Source organism: Colobus angolensis, unplaced genomic scaffold (assembly GCF_000951035.1).
Source record: "Colobus angolensis palliatus isolate OR3802 unplaced genomic scaffold, Cang.pa_1.0 Scaffold59, whole genome shotgun sequence".
Taxonomy (NCBI): Eukaryota; Metazoa; Chordata; class Mammalia; order Primates; family Cercopithecidae; genus Colobus; species Colobus angolensis.
The window spans coordinates 8,938,504-8,963,802 of NW_012119487.1; the positions used below are offsets into that span (position 1 = coordinate 8,938,504).

At 36.2% G+C, this 25,299-nt stretch overlaps 1 protein-coding gene across 3 annotated transcripts in view; it reads left to right on the forward strand.

Annotated features, from left to right (window-relative positions):
- Positions 1 to 25,299, forward strand: part of RASAL2 (RAS protein activator like 2) — a 395,120-nt gene that overhangs the window by 289,354 nt on the left and 80,467 nt on the right. For all 3 annotated transcript variants that reach the window (XM_011962385.1, XM_011962386.1, XM_011962387.1), the window contains one exon: positions 9,447 to 9,553. In XM_011962385.1, coding sequence (XP_011817775.1) covers positions 9,447 to 9,553 — 107 coding nt within the window. The remainder of the gene's footprint in view (positions 1 to 9,446; positions 9,554 to 25,299) is intronic.

Consider the following 25,299-nt stretch of genomic DNA (forward strand, 5'->3'; position numbering starts at 1 on the left):
TTTTGTGTTTTTAGTAGAGACGGGGTTTCACCGTGTTAGCCAGGATGGTCTCAATCGCCTGACCTCGTGATCCGCCCGCCTCGGCCTCCCAAAGTGCTGAAATTACAGCCGTGAGCCACCGCGCCGGGCCACTTACCTATTTTTTAGTTGTTAAAATGTATTTACCATTGTTTATTATCTTTTATTCTATCTTAATACTCCCTGCAGACAAGCAAGAATGGGTGCAAATGGTTTTATAAAAACATTGTGAGAGAAATACTTAAAACAGAGAGAATTCTACCTGTTAAAATTTGTTTAAAAATTTAGACACGATCACAAGATGATTCCAATCTTGCAAGGACATAAGACCTCCATTATGAAACACTAGTATCAATATTAGTCAGGAGTATAGTTTAGTTTGGTACCCACAACTAGAAAACATATAATCAAATAATTTAAACTTACATAAATGTATTAATTGGAAATCAAAGAAATGTGAGTAATTAGGCCTGGTTTTGTGGAAGTAGATAAATCGAAGTTGATATTGAAGGTCATCTAAGAGTTGGCAGATATGTAAGTGAAAACCATTAGCAAAGGTAGACATGGGAGAATGAATGTGGCCAGTTTGAGATTAGAGATCATCTGACTGAGACAAATTTTTAAAAATTGTTGGCAGAAAGGACTAAATATGCAAAGTAGGGCCAGGTGATTTTTTTCTAATGTCTGACTATCTAAAGATCTCTAGGAAGGAAATTTCATCCAGAAAGTAATGTTTTAGGGAGGTTAATATGGTAATGATGAGTAGGCTAGCTTTAAGCAGGGAGAGACTGGAGTCAGTAAGAGCAGTTAGGAGCTTCCTGCCATAATCTGCATGAGAAGATAAAAAGCCCTAGATTAGGATGGTGGATGGTAGTGGAAATAAGACAAAATGAAGCCAACAGCCATTTCGAAGAGACACTTAGAAGTGCTTGTTGGCTAAAGGGGGGTAAACAACATCATAGGCTCCTTTCTTTTTTATTACCTTCACAAATGGGTGATGTTGAGTGTAAACGATTTTGTTTTTGTACTGTGTCATGTGCATATTTACTTCTCGGTAAATTATTAAGTTTTCATCTTTATATTACAGGTTTACATATTTGTATGTTTTCTCTTTTTAATGTCTTCTCTTAATATTTGTTTGGGAAATAAAACCCAAACAGAGGCTCTGGCATAATCAAGACTAAATCTTTTTTTTAGTGTTCACCGAATACCAAAATGATGGTATGAATAAACCTATCATTATACTCCCAATTATATATGAAGCATATTAACAATGAGAATATATTACTAAATCAGTTACAGAAAAAGTTATATATGAAGCATATTAATAATGAGTATATATTATTAAATCAGTTACAGAAAATGTTTAAAGGTGTTAGACCCTATCTATAGATTAGAAGAGATTATCTTCCACAGTTGATGACAAAATAAAACTCACCAAACTGAAGTTGTGAGATTAATACCTTATAAATAATTGGACTGATATGTTCAAAATAGTCATTTTATGCTGAGCAAAGCTTTGTTGTTTAGTAATTGTTCTCTGCAAAACCTAAAATCTTAATGCTTTTTATCTCTGTTCATCTCACACAGCTCATCTAAATACTTATCTCCCCACATAGGTATACTGAAGATTAGTCTCATTGAAAGACGTGCTTTATTTTGGAGCCTCTTGTCACTTTTTTATTCAAGGGATCAGTAGTAGATATTCTTTTTAAGTTGTTTCCTGTTTTGTTCACATTTTTTCACCATTAACTTTTGTCATTAAGTTAGTAAACTTTTGTCCCTTGTTATTGTTTTGCCTCACCTCTCTGTGTTTCTTGGCTACAATGTTTTTATCAACATCAGCATTCAAGGATTGAGTTTTTCTTTATAGGTTTTGTGTGCAGAAAACACCTCAAGAGTGTGACTTAATTCTTTTTAAAATATGAAGAAAACTGGAGTCTCCGTGATTATTCATCTTATTTTTTTCTCCATTGCAGCCCATTGTACAAAACACATGGAGAACAGGATAGAATGCATGACAATTAAAAGCAGTCTCTAAAGCCAAACTGCATGGATTCTTATCCTGCCCCTACCCTTTTTACCAGCTGTGCAAACATGGGCAGAGTAATAGAACATCTTGTTTCTTTATCTGTAAAATAAGGTTGATAGTTCCACCTCCAAAGGATTGTTTTGAGGATTAAAGAGATAACTTATATAAAACATGTAGTAAATAATAAGGCATAATATAAGGTTGGTACAAAAGTAATTGTGGTTTCGCATTTTTTAAGTTGCAAAAGCCACTATTACTTTTGCACCAAACATGACAGTTTGGTGTTGTACTTGTCATTGTTATGTTTTTATCATCATCATTAAGATGCCCAGTTGTCATCACTAAGAACTAGATAAATGTTTTCTATCTGAAACTTAAGATAACACACAAACATCCCTGAGCTGTTTTCTTGGCCTTTCAGTTGAGAATGTTGTTTGCTCTGAAAGTATTCTCTACCATCTCATCCAATATTGTCGTGTGAAGCCCTGAGTTGAAGAAATGGAATACTCGTGGGTGGTGTTCAGATTCCTTGACTGGGAAAAAAATTGTTTTTCTATTATGTTAACAAGAAGAAATATTTAAAAAAAATAATAAAGTTACTGAAGCAAGGAAATGGTGGGGAGACTGGATGGCTTTACTTTATAAGAATTTACCACATTTATGTACTTAGCACCAATTTGTGCATATTGAAGTGTGGGGCATGCAAACTTGAAAGGACTACTTGTTTGAGTGAAGTACTGCAGTCTGAGTGATACAAATTGGGTGAATTAAAGTGGCTCTGGGGATTTGTATTTCAGAGCAGCTGAATGCTTGTGGCTGACAGTGCATAGGCTTTAAGGCAGTGAAAGTGGGATACAGCGGAAGGTATCTTACTGAAAATGGTGGATGAAGTTTATAAAAACACCCAGGTGCTATAGTGTTAGCAGCCATATAAATGCAGTATGTGATTTTCTTCTCTTTACTCTTGTCACTTTTTCTTTATAATATTTTTCTAACTCTGTCTTTTAAGTTCCCATTACCTTTAGGAGTCCTCCAGCAAAAAAATATGAAACCTCATTTTCATGAAAGCCTTTTTTGTTTCACAATTTGCCGTTTGTTATTAAAGCCCCTCTTTACTGAAGAGCTACAAACCCGTTTCCTCCTCCTATTTCATCCTTCCTATTCTGTTTCTTAAATGTCTTCTGTGCGTCCTATGGAAGAAGAATGCTCCTAATTCAGAATTCACAGCATGGAGAGAGAAGTTATTTGCTTATCTCATTCATTAATAACTTGAGCCACCGACTTACCACATCCTATTTAATGTTGTCATTATTTACACAATGCAAGGGAAAATAGATTATAGTGAAGTGGCCTCATTCACAGCAACATTATATATGCCAAAATTTCAGTGACTTGAATGGGTACATAAACACAGTTTGGTTTGTATTCAGTGTTTTATCATGTTTTGTTGAAATGTTGATTTTTAAAAAGGTTTTTGAAGTAAACTGAAGAATTTGCTTTATGAGAAAAACATTAGAAATTTGTTTGCTACCTACAAATATCAAAAATATTAAAGAGGCATGTGAATAATTATAATTGAAAAAGTATTCCCATTTATTCATGTTTTATAATTCTGTGCAAAAAATTACTAGGAATTGTTTCGGGTTGCCATTAATGTGAAGTGCTTAGACATCCTATATATGCCAAAGAAACTGCATCTGTGACATGTAATATTTTTCTGTTCTATTATAACTTGAGAATTTTACTTTGATATTTTAGTTTCTTACGTAATTGTTCACCAAATTAAAGCTATAAATGTATTTCTACATTTTATTTACCTTTCCTGCTGAATTATCTGAACTTACTTTATTGCCCTTTAAATTTTGCCTCCATCCTCATAGAGAGTAATAATTGTTACTATCTCAGGGGCTAAGTAAAGATTAAGTAAGATAGATACTAGATGCAGTACTTAGCACATAAATTCTCAACATGAGCTAAAATTAGCTGGGTGTGGTGGTGCCCACCTGTGGTCCCAGCTAGTCAGGAGGCTGAAGTGGGAGGATCGTTTGAGCATGGAAGGTACAGGCTGCAATGAGCTGAGATTGCGCCATTCCACTCCAGCTTGGGCGACTGAGTCCATGTCTAAAAAAAAAACACACACACACACACACAAACTCAATACAAGCTAAAATTATAATAAAAATATTTTCCCTAGACAAATTATTCACAAAGAGGTGCTTAAATAGCTTTTATAGTATAACACTTTCTTTTAAAAGAAAAAAATAAATTATTATCTTTACCTGTTTTTTACACTATGGTAACTAATTCTAAAAATGGTAGACATTATAAGAAATTTATGTTATTTATATTAGTTAAGTATATGCAAATATTGTATGGCATATGAACTTCGGTTAAACAAGATTGAACAAAAAGTAAATGTAATTAATGTAATTGATGCCTACAGATATTTGACCATACAGTAATGACATTGTATAGCAGATACCTTTCTCATTTAAGATATTTTCAGAGGCTTTTGGAACCTAATCCTCAGTTAATATGATAAACATTTCGCTTTACTCTCTTTCCAAACATAATAATATTCCAGATTTATTCTGAATCACATTCATTATTCAAAATCCTGAAAAGAAAATTGACCTGGTACAGTGGTCTCAAGCGTGTAACCCTCACCCTTTGGGAGGCCAAGGCGGGTGGATCATTTGAGCCCAGGAGTTAGAGACTAGCCTGGGTAAGATGATGAAAGAACTCTAGAAACGGGCATGGTAGCACACACTTATAGTCCCAGCTACTCAGGAGACAGGTGGGAGGATCACTTGAATCCCAGAGGTGGAGGTTGTAGTGAGCCCAGATCATACCACTGCACTCCAGCCTGGGTGACTGTCTCAAAAAAAAGAAAGACAAATAAAAGAGTTAAGAAATACCAGTAAGTGTATATCTATGGACTTTCAATATGATTAGTACCTTTTGGTGACGCATGTCTGAGCAAGTGGTTTTTCTTTTAGAGTTAAAATAAAAAGACCTTACAAAAGAAGATTAATGAGTTTATATGTTTTGGTGCAAAATTAGCTTTTTGGAAGAAAGGGGTTCTTTAAATCTAAAATGTAATAGTATTATAATGTCATTTCCTTAGCATATACATTTTCTTCTGTCACTGTCCTTGTATTGGCCAGTATTATCTGAACACATCTGCCCCAGTTCCTCTCAGACTTTATCTCCTACTATTTGTTCCCACTCACTAGCATCAATCCCACTGGCCTCTTTGCTGCACTTTACCTTAGAAGCTTTGTACTAGCCTCCCTCTACCTGTAGTCTTCTTCCCTGTTAAACCTGCGAGGCTGACTTCTTACCTCCTGAAGTATTGACTCACACCTCACCTTTGCAATGCAACTACCTATTTAAAATTACTCTACTTCTTCATCTCCCTGACTACTTCGTATTTCCCCCAAAACACTTGTCACCTTCTAACTTACTCCTTAGCGTCCTCCAAAATACATGATAGGAATTTTTGGCATTTGTTCCCTGGTAAGTGAACCAAAGGCAGTGTATTGACTTCTGTTTGTTGAACAGGAATATCCTCCACCAAAAGTACATTTGCCCCTATAATTATCCAATTTTCAATTTCTTTGCCACACTTTCCAAAGAAAGCGCATTGACATAGAGGAAAATGTGTATGTTGAGGAAATGATACTACTCTATTTTGGATTTTAAAAGATTCTTCCTTTCAGAAAACTAACTTTGCATCAAAGCATATAAACCCATTAATCTTGTCTTTATCTCTGTTTGGTCTGGATAACCCAGTGTATTAAATGGTGAAGACCAGAACAGAAAAGGTGAAATGGCTTACACAGAATCGTACATATCGTTGGTAGAGCTGCTAAGAAAAACATCCAGATGTTCTCTTTGTTCAATACATCATTCTATATGCGGCTCTATTGGAGGTTATCTCTCATCATTATAAGTTGTCACATCATCTGAGGTCATATCCAATGGCAAAGGAAATGAAGAGATAAATTTAAAACTTAACTAGGCTTTTTATAACTCTTTTTGCCTTTCAATCTGAAGATGAAAAATATTATTTTTAGAGATGAGAAAGTGAGGCAGTTTCAGGCCTTTATCTGAAACAATATTGTATCTCTCTTGTCTCATCAGTCTTAAGAGAATGAGCATATTTTAAAATGACTGTAATTAAATATTGTCACTATGAAAAGAATATTAATTTTACAGCAGGTGAAAATAATGCAATAGTATGTAGCATGAGTGGGGGTAGAGGATACAGCTGTCTAATTTTGGTCTACTGGAACTAGTATAGATTTTCCTTCAAACTGAGCAGAAATGCAGCTCTTAGAGCACAGTAGCGACTTTCCTTTCTGCTTACAGATTTAAAGTTAAAGGCACAAGTTTAATATGCAGTCCATCCTGTGACTAATCCAGCAGGTTGCTCCTTCTGCTCTTGCTAATGCTGCTACCTTGCTTCTAAGTGGACATTGGTACTTGGGGTATTTATTTTTCTGTATGCTGTGAAGTAGTTATGAATCTTCTGAAAACTAAAGAACTGGAATTCTCCAATGGCCTATTCTACACGAGCAGATGAGTGGTATTATTGGGGGGTTGAGAAAGCGACTGTAAACTTCTTTTCGTTAGGTGATTTAGCTTACCTTATTTCTTTTCTTTCCCCTCTTTAGTGGAAATTGTTCAAACTTCAGGAATGATTTAATATCTTCTTTCTGGACCCAGTAATGCATCCTATAAGCTGCATCAGCATTGTATTTTTTTCTCATGATACAGAAAAAGAATTTAAAAAGAGAAAAAAACAAGGCCAGGCGCGGTGGCTCAAGCCTGTAATCCCAGCACTTTGGGAGGCCGAGACGGGCGGATCACGAGGTCAGGAGATCAAGACCATCCTGGCTAACACAGTGAAACCCCGTCTCTACTAAAAAATACAAAAATCTAGCCGGGTGAGGTGGCGGGCACCTGTAGTCCCAGCTACTCAGGAGGCTGAGGCAGGAGAATGGTGTGAACCCGGGAGGCGGAGCTTGCAGTGAGCTGAGATCTGGACACTGCACTCCAGCCTGGGCGACAGAGCGAGACTCCATCTCAAAAAAAAAAAAAAAAGAGAAAAAACAGAAATATAACAATACCATATTTATTGGAGTTTGAAATGTGGCCACTAATTTTAATCAATATAATTTCAAATAGTTAAAAGCTTTGAAACATATTCGTTTAATGAGTTTATATGTCTGAAAGCTAAAATTGGATGTTTGGAAGAAAGTGAAGAAATTAATTTCAGTTTTTTTCCTTAGTCAGAACTTTGCAAATTAAGGAAATGGTTTACTAGATCATTTTATCCCAGCTAATAAAACTTATTTTTCTTCCAGTTTGGTTTCTCTGTCAATTATTCAGAAATTAAAACATACTATATTGTAATATTAAATCTCCAGTATCTTCTAATTTGATATGAGGTTACCTTTATAGGTAATTAGAGGAAAGGTGAGATTTTTTTCTACCTTCACCAGCCTCATTCCCTGCCTGCCTTGCCTGTAGCCACATAGAGTCATCTAACTTAGATAATTACTCTGTAAAGTCATATTCCTGAAGTCTGGAAGTCTTTCTGTTCAATGTGCTCCAACAAGCTGATTTACTTAAATTCAGTGCTTTGTGCCATTCCCATGAATCTGAGCTAATTATGCTGCCATTTTTCAGAGATGTGCATTAGAAGTCATGTTTGCCTAATTCTGAAACGGCTTTGTACATTAAGGCTCATTTAACTAGCGATGGTTAGAGAGAAGTTAAGGGACTTAGAGTTACTGTTCTTAATTTTCAAATACAGTAGTAGTATGGAACTGTCTTGTACTGCAAGCATATAAGATGCTGTGTTGTCAGCCTCTGAATCTTTAGGAATATTCCAATTTGGCTTATGCCTTACCAGTCAAGATGTTATAGAGAAGGTATGTTTAGTCATGGAAAAGAAAATCAGTGTCCAGCATGCAAAGATAGTAAATTTTCATAGGAGGAATTGATTTGTGTGCATTACTGGGTCTGTGTAAAATGGTGTCCTTTTGGCACTATCTGAATATACATTTCAATAAATGTTTTTTCTTGCTGCAGATTAGTGTAATACAGTGAAATTTTCAGTAACTGAGGGAAGGCAGTGGTTGGGCGTCTGTTAATAGCCCGAAAGTAACTAATGAGGATGTGCAGTCAGAACGATTGATTGAATAGCTGCAGTCCTGTGTGTTTCTTTCTTGCTTGCTCTCTCTGCAAGCTGTGGAGAGGGAGGGGGAAGAGCAAGACACAGAGAGGGAGCGAGAGAAAAAACGCTCTCTCTTAAGTGGAAGTAGCACGGATCCCAGGGGCCAGGAGGCCAGAAATGGAAGTTTAAACTGCATCTATCTTTTAAAGGGAGAACAGCAGGAATCAAAATGTCAGTCTCCGGAGTTACAATTTACTCCTTATTTTCTAAGATCTGGAAGATAACACAGAATACTTTTTTTAGGATGTGGCTTTTTTTTTCCTTGTCCATGTTGAGATTATCTAATGTTATCTGAGAAGCTGGATTCCTTTATGTCTGTCAGTTGAAGTGGCGATGGGAAGCAGTTGTGATAAAGGTATAATACCTATATATCTATCATCTATGTGTGCATGTGTATGTATATATATATACACATGTATATATATATATCACTCTATGAAAAAATCTTAAAAATGTAGCCTTAATACAGTGTATAGTAATTAAATGGGAGAAGATCACATTATCTGCAAAATTCTCAGCTTGTTAGGTCAGTTTGAACAGATTTAGGATTCCAGAGTAAGATCTTAGTAAGGTCATATTGCCAGAACAAGGAGAAGCTGATCTATTTTTATATCTGCATAGGCATATATGTTATTTTATCTTGGCAGCAGCTTTCAGTCTTCTCATGGCCCTTTTGTTGCAGTCTAGTGAATCATCTTATCTGCACAGAACTAACTTTGACCTTTGTGCAAACACCATCAAATCATATGCAACATTAGACTATATTTTGTTCACAAGAATATTAGAATTTCCATTTTATTCTATTAACTCCTACATTGCTAACACATAGAGAAGTAGATTTATATACTGTGAGATGCAACTACTAAGTGAACTTAAAGATATTAAACATAGCTCAGAGGAAATTATTTTTATATGTGCTCAGATGAAAATATAGACTGTCACACTAAAGCAGATTCTTAACTGTGACCAAGTCTCTCTAGTGTCTTGATAGTTTAAGCACCTCAAAGATAGACAAATTATGTGAGAGAGAATGTAATGTACCTTTAAAGCATGCTGGTTTGTTGTGAAAAACCAATAACTTTACAGTTTAGTGGAATATCCTAAATTTGGGGTTCTTAATGATGTTTCAGCCTTCCTCCTTTCTTCCAGAGGTACCAGCAGAAAGGTCCCCTCGTAGACGCAGTATCTCAGGGACCAGTACATCAGAGAAACCCAACTCCATGGACACTGCAAATACCTCACCCTTCAAAGTACCAGTAAGTGTTTATCTTCTTTATAAGAATATTTTACTTTTCTCCTTTCTTCTTAGAGTTAGAGACAGCTACTAAGGAATCCAAACATTTTTCTCTTCAAGAATTTCTTTATAATTCTGTGATTAAAGGACAGACTCATCAACTTGTATAAATTAACTGTGGTTAATATCAACTACTTTCTTTCTTTCTCTCTCTTTCTTTCTTTCTTTCTTTCTTTCTTTCTTTCTTTCTTTCTTTCTTTCTTTCTTTCTTTCCTTTCTTTCTTTCCTTTCTTTCTTTCCTTTCTTTCTTTCTTTCTTTCTTTCTTCTTTCTTTCTTTTTTTTTTTTTAGACTGAGTCTCAATCTGTCACCCAGGATGAAGTGCTGTGGCACAATAACACTCACTGCAACCTCCACCTGCCAAGTTCAAGCGATTCTCCTGCCTCAGCCTCCAGAGTAGCTGGGATTACAGGCGCATGCCATCATGCCCAGTTAATTTTTGTATTTTTAGTAGAGGCAGGGTTTTACCACATTGGCCAGGCTGGTCTCAAACTCCTAACCTCAAGTGATCCACCCGCCTCGGCTTCCCAAAGTGTTGGGATTCCAGGCTTCAGCCACCATGCCCGGCCGTCCACTATTTTCAGTATAATATTTATTAGGTTTTAGGGAATATTATTTTTACTCACGGAGTACTCACAAAATATATAACTACATTAAGTTCAACTTCCTCTCAACTGTAGAGTTTAGATCCTTGCAGACATCTTTTTATCAAGTTGCTAGCAAAAACCTATCACAATGCTGTAAATAAGCTGGTGGGAGGGTTTTTTTAGGAGTGGGATGTAATTTTTTTTATTTTTCAAAGATGGAGCATAAGCAGAGAGTGTTGAGACTCATAAAGTTGCAGACTAAATTCACAAAGAATTAGACAATTGTGAATTCTAATCCTAAGACTTGGTCTGTGCTTTGCTTCAGCTATCTTTTGGATGACCATGGAAGTGCTTAAGAAATACCTTGAAAGAAAGTAACTACTTAAATTGACCAGGCAGTATTGAGAATCAGCATTAAATACAAAAGAGGCTGGGCTCAGTGGTTCACACTGTAATCCTAGCATCTTGGGAGGCTGAGGTGGGAGGATTGCTTGAGGCCAGGAGTTCAAGACCAGCCTAGGCAACATAGTGAGACCCTGTCTCTATAAAAAATGAAAAAAAAAAAAAATTAGCTGGGCATAGTAGTGTGTGCTTGTGGTCCCAAGGGAGGCCAAGGTGGGAGGATTGCTTGTGCCTAAGAGGTCAAGACTGCAGTGAGCCATAATTGTGCCACTGCACTCAAGCCTGGGCCACAAAACAAGACCCCATCTCTTGAAAGAAAAAAAAGTACTGAGATGGAAGGGTCATATGTGATCAGGTCAGCTGACTATCAGTTACAGACCTGTTTTGGACTTTTTTGATGTAACTGTGAGTAACCAATATTTTAAATCACCTATTTTCTTGGATAAGAAATATATTTATTTCCTAATCATATCATTTTATTAAAATTAATTATTTTTATACTTGAAAAGAATTGCTTCATGAGATTGGTCATTATTCTAGGCACAATGAAAATCAGTATAAGGTAGAAATAGACTTTTCTATGTGGAATAAAAAAGATTTCTCTTAATTCAGCCAAATTAATATGGTATAGTCTGTTTTTATTCTAATACTTTTTTAAAAGTTGGGATGACCTTTTAAGTGAAACTGATTTTTTGACATATAAAAATTGGCATTCATTCATAAGATAACCAAAATGAGTGTTTTATTTTGTGTTAACCCTGAGGAGCAAGATTTTCTCTTGTTGTACCTCAGGACCTTGAAGAGTTTATGAATAGCAGTTACTGTGACACCTTTCAAATTTTTACAAATGTTCTCATTTTCAAAGATCACAAGCAAGTATTGGATTAATATTCTAAGCAAATTATGACAGGAATTTTAAAATATCAGATTTAGTGTCTTTTACTAAATTTTTTGTTCCATAAACATAGCTACCTATTTTTTATTTTATTTTTCTCATGAATGAAGAAAAACATTTATTTTTCACCTCCTCCTCTTGTTTTTTGATGATGCAGAAAGAATAGAGTAAAACTGACTGTCTGGGCGCGGTGGCTCACGCCTGTAATCCCAGCACTTTGGGAGGCCGAGGCGGGCGGATCACGAGGTCAGGAGATCCAGACCACGGTGAAACCCCGTCTCTACTAAAAATACAAAAAATTAGCCGGGCGCAGTGGCGGGCGCCTGTAGTCCCAGCTACTCGGGAGGCTGAGGCAGGAGAATGGCGGGAACCCGTGGGCGGAGCTTGCAGTGAGCCGAGATCGCCCCACTGCACTCCAGCCAGGGGGACAGAGCGAGACTCCGTCTCAAAAAAAAAAAAAAAAAAAAAAAAACTCACTGTCAGTATGCAAAGTTTGGTGAAAAGGATTGAGTTAGAATTTGAAGTTTTCACACCGTCATGCTAGAATGGAATGGTGACTCTTAAATTTTTTTGAAAAAGTTGATAACAGGATGAATATCCCTCTGCAATATGGTAACATCAAAGCATATCCTATATTGAGTCTAAAGTTCATGGCCAGGCTTTGAAAATCTGAATTAATTAAGAACCATAATTTTTATTTAAGTTGATGACTAATTTAAGATGTATCTTAATAATATGACTAATAATTCTTGAGTGAAAATTATAAACATAATGATAAACATATATGAAAGCTAACATTACTTACAAACCACTTACTCTTCTGGCAATCTCAACTATGTTGTAGATTTAGAAATAATGAGGGAAGAAAAGGGCCTCTGACTAGCAAATGACAGTCACAAAGCCCATGCACCCATGCACTTAACTCTCTAGGAGAATGTAACCATTCACAGGACCTCATCTAAAGAGTTTTCTGAAAAATAACCATTAGAACACACTGATTACAACAACAACAAAGAAATGTCAGTAAGTAAAAGGACGAGGCAGAGAAAATGAAAAGCAGAGAATCATAAAAACAATCCAAATTCACTTAGGATAAAGGCAAACAGCCTTACATTTAAATTAGACCTTAAGGATATTACTGTGTTCCAGGGTGGTCTATAGTGCAGAAATTGACATTGATAATAATGATCCTGAGTCATCAAGAAAAAGTGAGATTATATTTATTTTGCTATTTTTTTAAAAAGCGGAACTGTGTTATATGACATGTATCCATTGAGAATATTTAAAATGTTGAAGATATGTGATGTTTATAAAACTTGTTATCCAGAGAAGTGGTTTTTGAAGTACCTCATTCCTTGATCATGCTAGATAAATAATTTATATGTTTTTTAAAGAGAAATCAAAATATGCTGGCTAAATGAGGCACTGCAGTACCTGGATATCTGTAGAAATACATTGTATTTTTTTAAATTTTCATGTAATACCAATAGTAGTGTGATTTACATCACTTAAATATTTATTACTAATTAGAAGAATGTCTAATTTTCAGGTCAACACATAATACATTTATAATTAATATCACAGTGTACTCTCTGAATTTGGGAAAGCAGTACAAAAAGGAGTCAGACTTTGAGATATTTAACTTAGAGTTGTTTATACAATATCTCAGATCGTTTCTATGTTAACTTGATGAAGAGACAGAACCAGTATTTTACCACAAGTACCAGTGGTTCCAGGATTCAGATGTCATTACTATGGTGAGCAGTAGGTTTACCACTCATCAGTTGGACCCCAAAATTATAGTAGTGGACCCTCAGAAAGGACCTTATTCTTCCGAGCTCCATTTTCAGACTTACTGAAAGCAGATAAAATAGATTTTAACAAGTCCTAAATGAAATTATTTACAATGACACACTTACTGAATGCTTACTTTGGGCAAAGTATTGGCGATTCATCAATTGATACCTTCTTGGCATACTGTGCTTGGTACAACAAAGTTTTCCATTCTGAGACCCTATATATAGCCTAATAGCACGAGATAGAAAAATGACCAGATTCATAAAGAGGTAGGTGAGCATGGTAACACAAGTTATTAGCAACCCAATGTGTAAGTTAAGGCTTTGACAAGGAGCAGCATTTGAGCAGAGTTTCAAAGGCTGAAAAAAAATAATTGACAGGGGAAGAAAGTACTCCAGGCTGCGGGAATGGCATTTTTGATAGACACACAATCATGGGATGACTGGTGCTTCCAGGGATTATAGAAAGAATTCAGTGAGACAGGAATTGAAAAGTATGTGGGCAAAAATGGCAGGTGAGAAGGCCGGAAAGGTAGGTGGGGGCAAGACTGTGATTGAGTTTGTTCATCAAACTTAACTAAATTATACTTGCTGCTGAAACATTAAAGATGTGTTTACTGGAATATTTGTCTTTGGCTCTAAAGCTAAACAAAGTGGCATGAATACTGTGAAATATGGGTAAATTACTTGACTCTTCTCCTAAGTGAGTCTTTTTTCCTCTTGCTGTCACTATTCCAACTCAGGGTGATAGGTAAGGGGCTATCATTCAATAGAAGGCCAGCCCAGCACTCACCCCTGGCCTTTCAGTTGATACTACTGATTTTTCTAGAATAATATTTAGCCTTAAGGAGATCAAGGAGAAGCCAGTGGGTAAAGATCACTCATATCCTGCTGGTTGATGCCAAGTAAGGCAGAAAGAAGAATAACCATAACAGTGAGCTCAAAGCAGGGAACCCCGAAAAACCTTTGTAAGTCTTCCTCATTCACAGAAATTTATACTTTTAAAAACTTAAAATAGGCAACTGGTATAATAACATTCAAAATGAGGGAAGAAGAGGAAATTTATATGGCTACTGAATCTATAAGTTAACGCAATGTCTTGGTTTTCAGCAATATTTAAATGTATTTTTACTCTTATCTATCATAGCTGTAAGAAAAAGTAGTGATCTACAGCAGTGGTCCCCAGCCTTTCTGGCACCAGGGACCAGTTTCGTGGAAGAGTTTTTCCACGGACCAGGGTTGGATTGTGGGGGATGGTTTGGGGATGATTCAAATACATTACCTTTATTGTGCACTTTATTTCTGTTATTATTAGGTTGTAATATATAATGAAATAATTATACAACTCACCATAACGTAGAATCAGTGGGAACCCTGAGTTTGTTTTTCTGCAACTAGATGGTCCCATCTGGGGGTGATGGTAGACAGTGACAGATCCTTAGGCAGTAAATTCTCATCAGGAACACACAACCTAGATCCCTCGCATGCACAGTTCACAATAGGGTATGCGCTCCTGTGAGAATCTAATGCCACCGCTGATCTGACAGGAGGCAGAGCTCAGGCTGCAAGTGATGGGGAGCAGCTGTAAATACAGATGATGTTTTACTCACTCACCTGCTGCTCATCTCCTGCTGTGCCACCCAGTTCTTAACAGGCCACAGACCAGTACTGGTCCGTGGCCCTGGGGTAGAGGACCCCTGATCTACAGGAGAGTTTCTTCTTTCCTTCATTCTCATTCCATATTTCTTCACACATACCATAATTCCAGTTGCAATTATTTGTTTGTAGGTCTCTGTTCCTCATTAAACAACAGATAGCTGTTCCAGTCATCTTCATAACTACCCTAGTGCCTAACACAGTACCTCCCACAGAGCAAACATTCAACAAATAATTGTTGAATAGATAAAATATGAATGAATTATCAAAGACCAGAATCGAATGAGTTTATCTCACATATATTCTCTTGGTATTACTGATAATGTCTCTAGTCAAATGGAATATTAAATATTTAATTATATTTAATAAACATTTAATAAGAGATCGTGTGGGATAAGAGTATACCTGGCAGAATGGATAGATTTTTTTTCCTTAAAGAGATATTTTAATTAATATTTGAAATTCAGAACTGTGGTGTTTTAGTTATATAGTGTATACTTTGTCTACTTACATTGGTAACTGAAACTACATAGAATTCTTTATTATTTAATGATTTGTTTCTGTGGCTATTTCTTGGAACCTTTCAGGTGTTATACATATGTATAAATTCACAATGTTTTTGCACATGTGAGTTTTGACTATTCTTCAAAAACAGCTTTAGTCATGTGACATTTTCTCCTCTTTGAAAGATCATTTTTCATTTTTTCTTTAACATCGTGCTAGACTTTCATTTAAATGAAATTACTAGGATGATGAGGAACAATTGAATACATAATGAAAAGTTATCCAGGTACATACTTAAGTTTAATTCGGAAAGAGAAAATGATTGTGTCTTGTAACTGTGTATATTTGTTTCACAGTGCCTGATATTTTGGAACAGGCTTCTTTCTTTATACTCTATTTATAAAGTGACTATTGATATTTATGATTTTTTAAATCACTTCTACTTATATAATACCATCAGTTTGGCTTTGGCTAAGGGGGAGCTGCTTGTGTTCTGGGCCAGGTGCTAGGCTTAGTGTTCTGATTTTCATAACACAATAGTCCAAGTTGGCCTTTCATGTAAGTATAACATAATACAGTTGCAGCTGCTTCATTTGTGTTTGCTTTGAGCTTGGCTCTGAAAGAATTCAGGCACCAAAAATTATGCCAAGACAACCAGAAAGCATAATTGAACTAAGGCAGTAGCTGATTATTCCTGTGTAACTCTCCTTGTGCTCTTGTCACTGTGACACCTAAGCATTCCCAATCAAATAAATATACTAGAAACAAAACATTGTCAAAAAACCAAACCTTTACATAGTTTTTAGAAGAAAGTAAAGCCCTGGGAAATAAGATAGAGACTAAAGTCCTGTGTAAAAAGAAATGTGTCTTAAGTATTGAGATGATCAGATTCAATTGCTATTGGTTTCTGTTTTGAATCCTCTATAAGATCCTATTTAAGTGTTTTAAGTTAAACAAAGAGACAGAAAACTTCACATCCACTATTTAATAAAGACTAATAAGTGTCCATTGTCCGAACTAGGGGTTTTCAACTCTGGCCATACATAAAAATCACCTAAGGAACTTCAAAAAATATACTGATGCTTAGACTCCACCTCAGACCAGTTAAATCAAAATTTCTAGATGAGAGCCCAGTCTTCTGTATTTTTTTAAAGGTCCCAGATGATTCTAATATGCAGCTAGGTTGTAAACCATTTGTCTAAATGATTGATAAAGTATTAGGAACTCATTTTCGTCTGTGTCTTACCTGTGAATATCAGTGCTTTCTTTGCTACCTTCAAGTCTGACATAAGAAACTAAGAAGCAGTATTTTCTCAGTGGCCTTTGTTACTGACATACTAATTGCTGCATTGCCTATTAGTTGCCCTTCTGTGTTTGCCATGATCAGTTCAGATGACCAATGTAAATTTACAAAATACTTGCTTTACCTCTCACCAGCCTAAGAATCTCAGATTTTAGGGTGAAATATTGAAATTCAATTCATAGCATCCAAGCTACAATACAATTCCAACTTTCATATTCTCAGTGTTATTGTATTCCAGGGGGATATTTAAAACTTATTTCCCATGATGCTCAAAGACTCTATATCTGTGTTTCTTCCCTCTTTTCACTAATCATCTGCATGGAGTTAAAATCCATAATAGGATTGGCCTCCAGTGAGACCTATTTTAATGAACAGTATATATATATATATACGTGCACACACACACACACACACATGTGTATGAATATATAAATATATTCATTGTATGTGTATGAAAATGTTATTACCAAAGGTAGAAATCATATAATAATCATGGGGATGTCAGAAAATTATGGCCTGTAGATATTAACTATATCTTTAAGTCATTTTGTAATCAGAAAGGGCATATTTTTAAAATCCTCTAATGATAAATATCTTAGAAAATATATAATTTAGAACCAAGGGTCTCTCAGAGCAGAGAAAAAAAAAAGAATAAGGTTAGATACAACTCCTTAAGGAAACAAGGTGGGAATTGGCAAATACCTGGAGGAAAAGAGAGCAGGCTTGGTTAGGAAATACTGCCAAGACTCTAAACTTGAAAGAATTAAAGAATGAGGGAAGCCCTCCTCAATCTGTGGTAATTCCTAGAAATGGGCTTGCAGCAGCACTAACTACTGGAGATTCCAACTTACCCTACCCAGGAGAAGAGAGCTGTTTGAGAGAGAGGATGATATACACTCACTCACAGCTCATTCTTATAGATGATGTACCATAAACCCCTTTCCTCTCAAAGCAAAGATATTTCTCCTCAGCTTTAATGAGCAAGGGGAAACACAAGACCTCTCACTTCACAATGAGAAATAAACACTTTGAAGGCCTAATGCCCACTTAAGGGAGCATATAATTAGCTACTAAGTATAACCTCTTTTATAGAAGTTCTGAAGCCAGAGTGTAGAAAAGAAAATTTGCCACCTTCATGATTAAGCTAGAGTTAGCTATGCAAAAAAATATATATATATTTTGCTCTTCTCAGCTGTACTTATACTCAGCAAGGTATGAGAATTGCTGGTAAACAATTAATACCTGTGGTGCCTTTCTACCATAAGGCCCTTTAATTTCATAACCAATGCCGGTACCATTCCGCTGGATTTTTAAATGCTTTGTTTCTTTTATATTGAACATCTACTAATTTCAATTTAAAGAAACTTCATTCCAACAGTATTATTTGATTATAATATCAATACAAAATTTTTTGTCAGATTGTTGAGTAGCTAGTTTAAAAAAAAAAAAAAAGGCTGTAGAAGAATTTGAATAGACATTTCTCCAAAGAAAATATACAAATGGTCAATACACACATGAAAAGATGCTCAATATCATTAGTCATTAAGAAAATACAAATCAAAACCACAATGAAATACCACTTGATGCCCACTAGGCCGACCACAATCAAAAAGAGAGACAATAATAAGTATTGGTGAGAATGTAGAGAAATTGCAGTGTAAAATGGTATGGCCAGTTTGACAGCTCCTCAAAACATTACATGTAGAGTTTGTATATGACGTAGCAATTCTACTTTCAGGTATATACACAAGAAAATTGAAAATATATGTCCACATAAAATGTACACAGATGTTTATAGCAGCATTATTTATGATAGCCACAAAGTAGTCATAACGCAAATGTCTATCAACTGAAGAACAGATATAGAAAATATGATTTAACCATACATATTGGCTTATTATTCAGCCATGGAAGAGGATTGAGATACTGATACATGCCACAACATGAATGAACCTTGAAAATATTATGCTAAGTGAAAGAAGCCATACACAAAAGGCCACATGTTGTATGATTTCGTTTATATGAGATGTTCAGAATAGGCAAATCTATACAGACCAAAAAAGAGATTAGTATTTCTCATGAGCTGGGTGAGGGAGAAATGGGAAGTGACTGCTAATGGGCATAGGGTTTCTTTTTAGGTAATGAAAGTGTTCAGGAATTAGACTGTGGTGATGGTTGCACAGCTTTGGGGATATACAAAAACCACTGAGTTGCATCTTTTATTTTTTACTGATTTTTTTTTAGATAGGGTCTCACTCTGTCACCCAGGTTGGACTGCAATGGCACGATCATGGCTCACTGCAGCCTCAACCACCCAGGCTCAAACGAACCTCCCACCTCAGCTATGAAGCTGGAACCATAAGCGCATGCCACTGCACCTGGCTAATTTTTTTTTTTTTTTTTTTTACCTTTTGGAGAGATGGGATCTTGCTTATGTTGCCCAGGTTTGTGTCAAACTCCTGGGCTCAAGCGGTCGTCCTGCTTTGGTCTTCTAAAGTACTGGGATTACAGGCATGAGTCAGCATGCCCAGCAGAGTTGCACACTTTAAAAGGGTGAATTTATGGTATATGAATTATATCTCAGTAAAATTTTTTAAAAAGTAAAACACCAGGCTTAGAAGACTTAGGATAAAAAATTTGAAAATAGTATTAACACTTTACTATTGATTATAAATTGAAATAATGTTTTAGATATATTTTAGATACGTAGTATATTACATATTGGCTGCTTATTTTCTACAGTTTTTTTTTTAGGTAATCATTACTGATACTTTGCATATTTGCATTTTTATACAAACTACCATAATTTGGCCTACTATAAGGGAGATATAGTACTATCTACTTTTACTCCAGGAGGTAGAAATAGAAGCATAATATTTAGTGTAAAGAGAAAAAAGCTAATTTACAGTAGTGTAATATATGTGGAATATTTTTTAATTTTTGCAAATTATCAACAAATAAATTTTTATGTCTTCATATTTGCATAGCATATGTTATAGTTTCTTCTATAAATTCATACCTGTTAAATTGTTTGACCTTTCGTATTTTTAATACAGTCCACCTGTGCCTCTGCATTCTTATAAAGTGTCTTATATATGGGTTTGTTTAATGGGATAAGGCTGAGATTTCATATTAGAGGAGTGTTTTTATGATATTTGTATAGCAATGAGATTAATATCAACAAATCAGGAAATAGAAAAGGATGCTGTTTTGGCAAACATTCTTTCATTCAGTCCTCTGTATTATACTATGTCTTGGTTCTAATGTCCCATGGTAATTTAAACTCAGCTTGCCCCAAACTATGTTTACTTTATGTTTTTCTTAAAAAGTGTTCCCTTGAATTTCCCTTTGTAGAGCTGCACATTTCTTCAGTTCCGAGAGCCAAAACCTTAAGAGTCATAAATACTCTTCCCTTTCTCTCAAATATTGTCACCAGATCTTGTCTACCTCTCTTCAAATTCATTCATTCCCTTTTCCAGCCCACTCCCATTTACTGACTTCACTTATCAGTACTTGTGGTTCCTTCCCTGGACTAGTACCAGGGTCAGCTTCATAAGCATGAGACCAGTGCAGTACACAGGGCCTACACTTAGAAAGACTCTGTGCATGAAGTTCAATGCTGTATGGTTGCCATTTCAAAGTTCTTAGTGATTGATCTTTGGATTTGTATTTTCTAAGTGAAGTTAAATGGGAAAATGGAGCATTTGTGGGGACCTTGGGCATGGTACCACCTCCCGCTGCCTTCCTGGAATGAATTATCTGTTGCCCACTTCCCCACTCCCTGATCTCATTCAACCTCCCTCTCTCTTCACCCAGACACAGCTGTCACTCTCTGACCCTGGCAGGGACCTTTGCACAAGTGTGAGAAAGATAGGGATTAGACAGCACAACTCATGGTGTCTTGGAGCAGGGCTTGGTAAGGGCAGTCCTTGCCCCTGCCTGTCATCTCCAGGGATGTCTTACAGGTAGACAGAAGCCACAGCTGTGTTGGGGGAGTGGGGGTAGAGCAAGGGAGTGAAGGGACAAGCCTCTTGCCTATCTCCAAACCAGGTACCTAGTGAGTTGCAGAGGCAGCCACGGGAAGGGAAGAAGCCTCAGCCTCCCTGCATGGTATGACACACAGGTTTGATGGCTGGCATGGTGGAACCTGGTAGCCAGTAGACACCCACTGCTGAGTCATAGTCTGGGGCCCCTGGCACTTCTGAAGGTTTACGCTTACCTGTAGTTTTTCCTGGTACTGGAGGAAGTGTGACATTAAATAGTAAATAAAAGGCAGCATGGCAAGTGGAGACAAAAACTACTGAAGAAAGGGAAAAGTTTCCTAATTTATAATAGTAGGTTTAATGACATTGTCTTCCTGCTTTTTGAACAGTACCCCCAGCTTTTCATTTTGCACTGAGCCCCTCTAATTACGCTGCAGGTCCTGTCTAGTACAATAGAGATTCTTAACTCATCTCCTGGTCTCCAGTTGCTACTCATCAACTTTAGCCTTCGCTCTGCTACCAGAGTGGTCTCTAAAATCTAAACTCCATCATTACTTGGGCCTCCCTTGCTTAATGTCTTTTAGCTCTCTACGATTCCATGCCCATGAACAAGACTAGTTTCATACATTTTATTTGGCTTGCTCAGTGGTTTCTTCCTCCTCTCTCTTCCTTTCCCCTCCTCTTTCCCTTCATTTGAATGTCTTCAGACAGAACTACCTTTTACGTCAAAAAGTGTCAGTCACCTGCTGAAGGCTTTTGAGTTGAACTTGTGTTGCAGGATGATAAAACCAAAGTTAAATTGGCACTGAGAGCTTTCATTGTCTAATTTTTTACTGCCCTTCCAGACTCATTTCCTAATGCTCAGTATCCTCATTTTCACCCCCAACTCTCTTCAGTCCTGAGTTCCATCTTTACCAAATCTGAGAGTTCCCCAAGCAAGTTTTCTCAGGTCTCTTTACACATTGCTGCCTAGGAAGTTCACCTTCCATCCTTGCTAAAAGTATTATCATCCATTAAGACTCAATTCCAGTGTTTCCTAACCTCTTCTAGGTAGCATTAACCTTGGCCATCTCTGTCCTTCCACAAGAGTGTACATTTATCCATTATAGCACCGATATTATTATATGGTAGGGTTGTCTTTCCTAGTCTGTGATATTCTAGTTGGTGATCTCCAGAATAGATTGTGTATACTTCAGAGGATACAGACAATTCATTTGAGGGGGGTGCAGAAAGAAAATATTATATGTTTGATTTTTTTTAAAAAAATTTGCTCTTTAAAAATTTTATGTTATTGAATGTTTTATAGTCATACATTAGAAAATCATTTTATAAGTATATTTTATTAGGAAGGCATACTCAACAATATTTATTTCATAGTCAAAATTAATTAATTAATTTTGAGACGGAGTCTCAGTCACTCAGGCTGGAATGCAGTGGTGTAATCTCAGCTCACTGCAACCTCCTCCTCCCATGTTCCAGCGATTCTCCTGCCTCAGCTTCCCGAGTAACTGGGATTACAGGTACGTGCCACCATGCCTGGCTAATTTTTCTATTTTTAGTAGAGACGGGGTTTCACCGTGTTGGCCAGGCTGGTCTTGAACTCCTGACCTCAGGTGATCCACCTGGGAGTACAGGCGTGAGCGACCGCGCCTGGTCCTTTTTTTTTTGAGTCTTCGCTCTGTCGCCCAGGCTGGAGTGCAGTGGCACAACCTCAGCTCGCTGGAACCTCCGCCTCCCGGGTTCAAAGGATCTTCCCACCTCAGCCTCCTGAGTAGCCAGGTCTACAGGTACACGCCACCACACCCAGCTAATTTCTGTATTGTTTGTAGAGACAAAGTCTCACCATGTTGGCCAGGCTGATTTCATACTCCTAGGATCAAGCAATCCTCCTGCCTCATCCTCTTGAAGGGCAAGGATTACAGGGATGAGCCACAGCACCCAGTCAAGAAATGCACATTTTAAAACAACATTTAAGCATTTAAATGTTTAAATGCACATTTAAAACAACACAGAAATATTATTTGACCTTTCAGTCTGACACAGACTATAAAGCATGATAACGATTCAGTTGGTAAGGTTGTGGGAAACAAACACTCTCATACATTGTTGAAGGAAAGGCAAACTGGTACAACCCTTCTAGAGGGGATTCGGCAAGATTACATGTATACACTTACTTTTTGACCCAGCATCCCATTTCTAGGAATCCAAGCTGAAGGTACATCTCCACCATTATGAAAATACATATACACGAAGTTATTTATGCAGCATTGTTTTTTAATTGCAAAATATTGTAAACAGCCTATATGCACATTCATAAGAGGGCGACTAAACTATATGTAGAAAGTAGAATAGTGGTTCCTCCCTATCTTCCCAGATGTCCACATCCTAATACATGGAAATTGTGAATATGTTATCTTATGTGGCAAAAGGGACTTCTGTAGATAGGATTAAGACTAAGGACCTTGAGATAGGAACATTATCCTAAATTATCCAGATGGATCCAGTCTGATCACGAGACCTTAAAAGCTGAAAAGCTTTCATAGCGATGCAACATTGCTGGCTTTGAAGATAGAGGAAAGGCCATGAGCCAAGGAATGTGGGTGGCCTTAAAAGCTTGAAAAGGCATAAGACAGATTCTCCCCTAGAGGCTTCAGAAAGGAATGCAGACCTGCTGACACTTTGATTTTAGCCAGATGAGACCTGTGTTGGAATTCTGACCTACAGAACTGTAAGATCATAAATTTGTACTGTTTAAACCACATTTGTTTTAATTTGTTAAAATGGCAGTTGAAAAATAGTAGAGTGGAAAACTGGTGAAATTAGAATTAGGGCTGTGTTTAGGTGAGTATAGTACCTATGTTAATTTCTTAGTTTTCATAATCATACTATAGTTATATAAGAATAACATTGGGGAAGCTCAGCAAGGGAAAACTCTATACTATTTTTCCAAATTTTTTGTAAATCTGAAATTACTTCATATCTAAAGGAAAAATAACTAAGGATTCCTTCCCTCCTCAGTGTACTTTCCCCACTCTACCTCATTAACATCCCCTTAAAAAGTTGCCATGTCATGTCGTCTTGTTATTTGTGAATTTCCAACCAAGCTTTTAACTCAGTGGTTCCCAAACCATATGTCCACATAAAGACTTGTTTGTAAATGTTTATGGCAACTTTATTTTTAGTATCCCAAAACTGGAAACAACTTGAATGTCCATGAGTTGACAAATGGTTAAACAAATTTTGGTATACCCTTACAGTGGAATAAAAAGGAGGAAACTATACATGCAACAGCATGCATAAATTTCAAAAACATTATTCTAAGTGAAGAAAGACTACATACTGCATAATTCCATTTATATGACATTGTGGAAAAGATAAAATTAGAGGAACAAGTCAGATTAGTGGTTTCCAGGGGTTGAGGGTGAGAGGAAGGGATTGACTGACTACAGAAAGGCATGAAGACTTTTGGGGTGATGGAAATGTTCCGTATCTCACTTGTATTGGTGCAGCATACATTTATGAAAACTCATCAAACTGTACATGCAAAAATAGTGACTTATGTTTTGTAAATTACACCCCAATAAACCTGTTTTAAAAGAAATGTTTTAAAACAAAATACATAAAAAGTTGGACATAAAAGGTTTGAAATAATGTAACAAGAAGGTAATAAAAATCTGACATGACACATGCATGAAAATGAATCTCTAAGAATATAGTTAATTAATAAAATTTGCTAGATATCTTCCATTGGTCCCTCTAGCAGATCTTAACATGTCAATATGTGTTTTAACATGTTTTAACATAATACCTATAATATTATATAATATGTGTTTTATATTTTAGCAATAATTATACGTAATATAGCATAATGACATCAATGTGTCAACATCAATTATATCTGATTAATGGATATGTGTTTATTAATTTCTGTGCTTTGTATGTTTAAAAGTTTCATAGTAAAAGTTTTAGTTAGCTTAATTAAAAAAATAACATTGAATGCTTGTTAAAAATGTAGATCACTGTGTCCCAATCCCCAATATTCCGATATATCAGATCTGGGCTAGAAGAACAATTGTGATTTATGACAGAACCTTTTCTCTTTCCTTTTGATGCTTAAATTTGAAAAACAAAAACAAAAAACCTGCTAGAGGATAAACTACCCATACTAAAACTAAACTATAATGCACTTTGCAACTATTTCTTGTTTTGTTATTCTTGTCATCTACAGTTTCCCTTCCTGTTTGGACTTCCAAATAACCAGAAGACAAACTAAGTAAAATATAAAGACTAGAAAGTAGCTTTAACATTTTCAGTTACTCTTCTCCTTTTTCCTTGTTAATTTTTTAGAATTACGTTTTAGTCAACATTTAGTGAATATCTACAAGTTCCTAAGTTATATTAAGAGAGCAAGGAAGGGAATTATTTATATATGACACAGCTTTTTTTCTCAGGTATTTACAATCCATAATAAAACAAACTAAAATATGTAAAATACATAGAGATTTTAATTTACTAATAAACTAAAATTTGAAAAGCAAGAATGAAAACAGTTCTCACCTGGGTCCTTTCTAGTTGACAAGGTG